The sequence below is a fragment of the Palaemon carinicauda genome, chromosome 32 (genome assembly GCF_036898095.1).
Source record: "Palaemon carinicauda isolate YSFRI2023 chromosome 32, ASM3689809v2, whole genome shotgun sequence".
NCBI classification, from domain to species: Eukaryota; Metazoa; Arthropoda; class Malacostraca; order Decapoda; family Palaemonidae; genus Palaemon; species Palaemon carinicauda.
The window spans coordinates 26952129-26955849 of record NC_090756.1 but is presented as its reverse complement, the minus strand read 5'-3'; the positions used below and the strand labels follow the sequence as shown (position 1 = coordinate 26955849).

At 35.5% G+C, this 3721-nt stretch overlaps 1 protein-coding gene across 1 annotated transcript; it reads left to right on the top strand.

Annotated features, from left to right (window-relative positions):
- The first annotated feature begins 360 nt into the window (after positions 1–360).
- Positions 361–1488, top strand: LOC137625547 (collectin-12-like). Its single transcript, XM_068356455.1, has one exon. It carries the CDS (start codon positions 361–363, stop codon positions 1486–1488), a length of 1128 nt encoding a protein of 375 aa, XP_068212556.1.
- Positions 1489–3721: the final 2233 nt, after the last annotated feature.

The following is a 3721-nucleotide window of genomic DNA, read 5'->3' as shown; positions in this document are numbered from 1 at the left end:
CCTTAGCGTTGTGAAAGGGTTTGTGTATCGTCATGATATATATATATATATATATATATATATATATATATATATATATATATATATATATATATAATACATACTGTATATATATATATATATATATATATATATATATATATATATATATAAATACTGTACATCTATATTCATAGCTCGATAGACACAGATATGAATTTATAAGTATATCTTGAAATTAAGTTAAACTTAAAAAGGAATTTTACAAACAAATAATAATAATAATAATAATAATAATAATAATAATAATCACATTTAAAAACAATAAGAACACCAACACCAACAACAACAACAACAATAATAATAACAATATTAATAACAATGTATTCTATACAGACTTACGATATTATGATTATAGAACTAAAACCCCAAAATAATTCCACTTCTATAGAGACTTACGATATTACGATTAGGGAACTAAAAAACCAAAATAATTCCACTTCTATACAGACTTACGATATTACGATTAGGGAACTAAAACCCCAAAATAATTCCACTTCTATACAGACTTACGATATTACGATTAGGGAACTAAAAACCCAAAATAATTCCACTTCTATACAGACTTACGATATTACGATTATGGAACTAAAAACCCAAAATAATTCCACTTCTATACAGACTTACGATATTACGATTATGGAACTAAAAACCCAAAATAATTCCACTTCTATACAGACTTACGATATTACGATTATGGAACTGAAAACCCAAAATAATTACATTTCTATACAGACTTACGATATTATGATTATGGAACTGAAAACCCAAAATAATTCCACTTCTATACAGACTTACGATATTATGACTATGAAACAAGAAACCCAAAATAATACCACTTCTATACAGACTTACGATATTATGATTATGGAACTAAAAACCCAAAATAATACCACTTCTATACAGACTTACGATATCATGACTATGAAACAAGAAACCCAAAATAATTTCACTTCTATTCAGACTTACGATATTATGACTATGGAACTAAAAACCCAAAATAATTCCACTTCTATTCAGACTTACGATATTATGACTATGAAACAAGAAACCCAATATAATTCCACTTCTATACAGACTTACGATATTATGATTAGGGAACTAAAAACCCAAAATAATTCCACTTCTATCCAGACTTACGATATTATGATTATGGAACTAAAAACCCAAAATAATTCCACTTCTATACAGACTTACGATATCATGACTATGAAACAAGAAACCCAAAATAATTCCACTTCTATACAGACTTACGATATCATGATTATGGAACTAAAAACCCAATATAATTCCACTTCTATACAGACTTACGATATCATGACTATGAAACAAGAAACCCAATATAATTCCACTTCTATACAGACTTACGATATTATGATTATGGAACTAAAAACCCAAAATAATTCCACTTCTATACAGACTTACAATATTATGATTATAGAACTATAAACCCAAAATCATTCCACTTCTATACAGACTTACGATATCATGATTATGGAACTAAAAACCCAAAATAATTCCACTTCTATACAGACTTACGATATCATGACTATGAAACTAAAAACCCAAAATAATTCCACTTCTATACAGACTTACGATATTACGATTATGAAACTAAAAACCCAAAATAATTCCACTTCTATACAGACTTACGATATTACGATTATGGAACTAAAAACCCAAAATAATTCCACTTCTATAGAGACTTACGATATTATGATTATGGAACTAAAAACCCAAAATAATTCCACTTCTATACAGACTTACGATATTATGATTATGGAACTAAAAACCCAAAATAATTCCACATCTATACAGACTTACGATATTATGATTATGGAACTAAAAACCCAAAATAATTCCACTTCTATACAGACTTACGATATTATGATTATGGAATTAAAAACCCAAAATAATTCCACTTCTATACAGACTTACGATTCATACAAACGATGCTTCCTGAACGTCTGATTTGTAATTCCACCATGGAAAATTCCTTGGAGACTTCTAGGAACGTTTTTGCTGAAAACGTCAACAAGGATTTCCCCTCTGTTGCTTATTTAAAGCCAAAGCAGGTGGCTAGAGGTTGCAGTTCGTTTTAATCAACCTGAGAAGAACCTTCTCCTCGCTTGGAGAGAGAGAGAGAGAGAGAGAGAGAGAGAGAGAGAGAGAGACACTTGACCCCTAACTGATTTTACTGAGAAACACTGCAAGCAAACCACAAGGTTGCTTGAGAGAAACTGTACAAGTACAGATCAGCGTTGCTTAACTGAGGAACTGTACAAAGCAGAACAGCGTTTCTTGACTGAGGAACTGTACAAGCACAGACCAGCGTTGCCTGATTGAGGAACTGTACAAGGATAGAACAGTGTATCTTGACTGAGGAACTGTACAAGGACAGAACAATGTTTCTTGACTGAGGAACTGTACAAGCACAGACCAGCGTTGCCTAACTGAGGAACTGTACAAGCACAGAACAGCGTTGCCTAACTGAGTAACTGTACAAGGACAGAACAGCGTTGCCTAACTGAGGAACTGTACAAGCACAGAACAGAGTTGCCTAACTGAGGAACTGTACAAGCACAGAACAGAGTTTCTGCTTGACTGAGAAACTACAAGCACAGACCAGCGTTGCCTAACTGAGGAACTGTACAAGCACAGAACAGAGTTTCTGCTTAACTGAGAAACTATACAAGCACAGACCAGCGTTGCCTAACTGAGGAACTGTACAAGCACAGAACAGAGTTTCTTGACTGAGGAACTGTACAAGGACAGAACAGTGTTTCTTGACTGAAGAACTGTACAAGGAGAGAACAGTGTTTCTTAACTGAGAAACTGTACAAGCACAGAACAGCGTTGCCTAACTGAGGAACTGTACAAGCACAGACCAGCGTTGCCTAACTGAGGAACTGTACAAGCACAGAACAGTGTTTCTTGACTGAGGAACTGTACAAGGACAGAACAGTGTTTCTTGACTGAGGAACTGTACAAGCACAGAACAGAGTTTCTGCTTGAGTGAGAAACTGTACAAGCACAGAACAACGTTGCCTAACTGAGGAACTGTACAAGCACAGAACAGCGTTGCCTAACTGAGGAACTGTACAAGCATAGACCAGCGTTGCCTAACTGAGGAACTGTACAAGCACAGACCAACGTTGCCTAACTGAGGAACTGTACAAGGACAGAACAGGATTGCTTGACTGATAAAGAGGTGACCCCCCAACAGGTGAATCTTCCAGCTGACCTCGCGTCTCGCGATGGATCCATACACGAACATCGACCTCCAAGCCTCCAAAAGATGGTTCGAAGATACGGATCTGAGTGCCTTAACCGACATATACCTAAAGGACCTTAGTGATCAAGATCCTTCGACTATTGGTAGACTCGGGGATCCCAACGACATATTCGCAGAGGTACGGCTTTTTTGGGAACATCCCGGGTTTATTTGTGGCTGTTGCGGCTCCGTAGATATAAATTGGTCTTTGAATATATTTTCAATTTTTTCCCCTGTGAAGACAGACATCTAAAATAGATTGTTTTTCCTTCCCTTGGTTTTAAAAGCAATCAGACGAAGGATTCCAGAGATTTTTGGAGCCAGGTGCCCAGAGATTTTTGGAGCAAGGATCCCAGAGATTTTTGGAGTCAGGACCCCAGAGATTTTTGGAGCAAGGATCCCAGAGAT

Bases quoted from the DNA above. Each gene is read 5' to 3' on its own strand.
- LOC137625547 (XM_068356455.1), top strand. From the start codon at position 361: ATGTATTCTATACAGACTTACGATATTATGATTATAGAACTAAAACCC.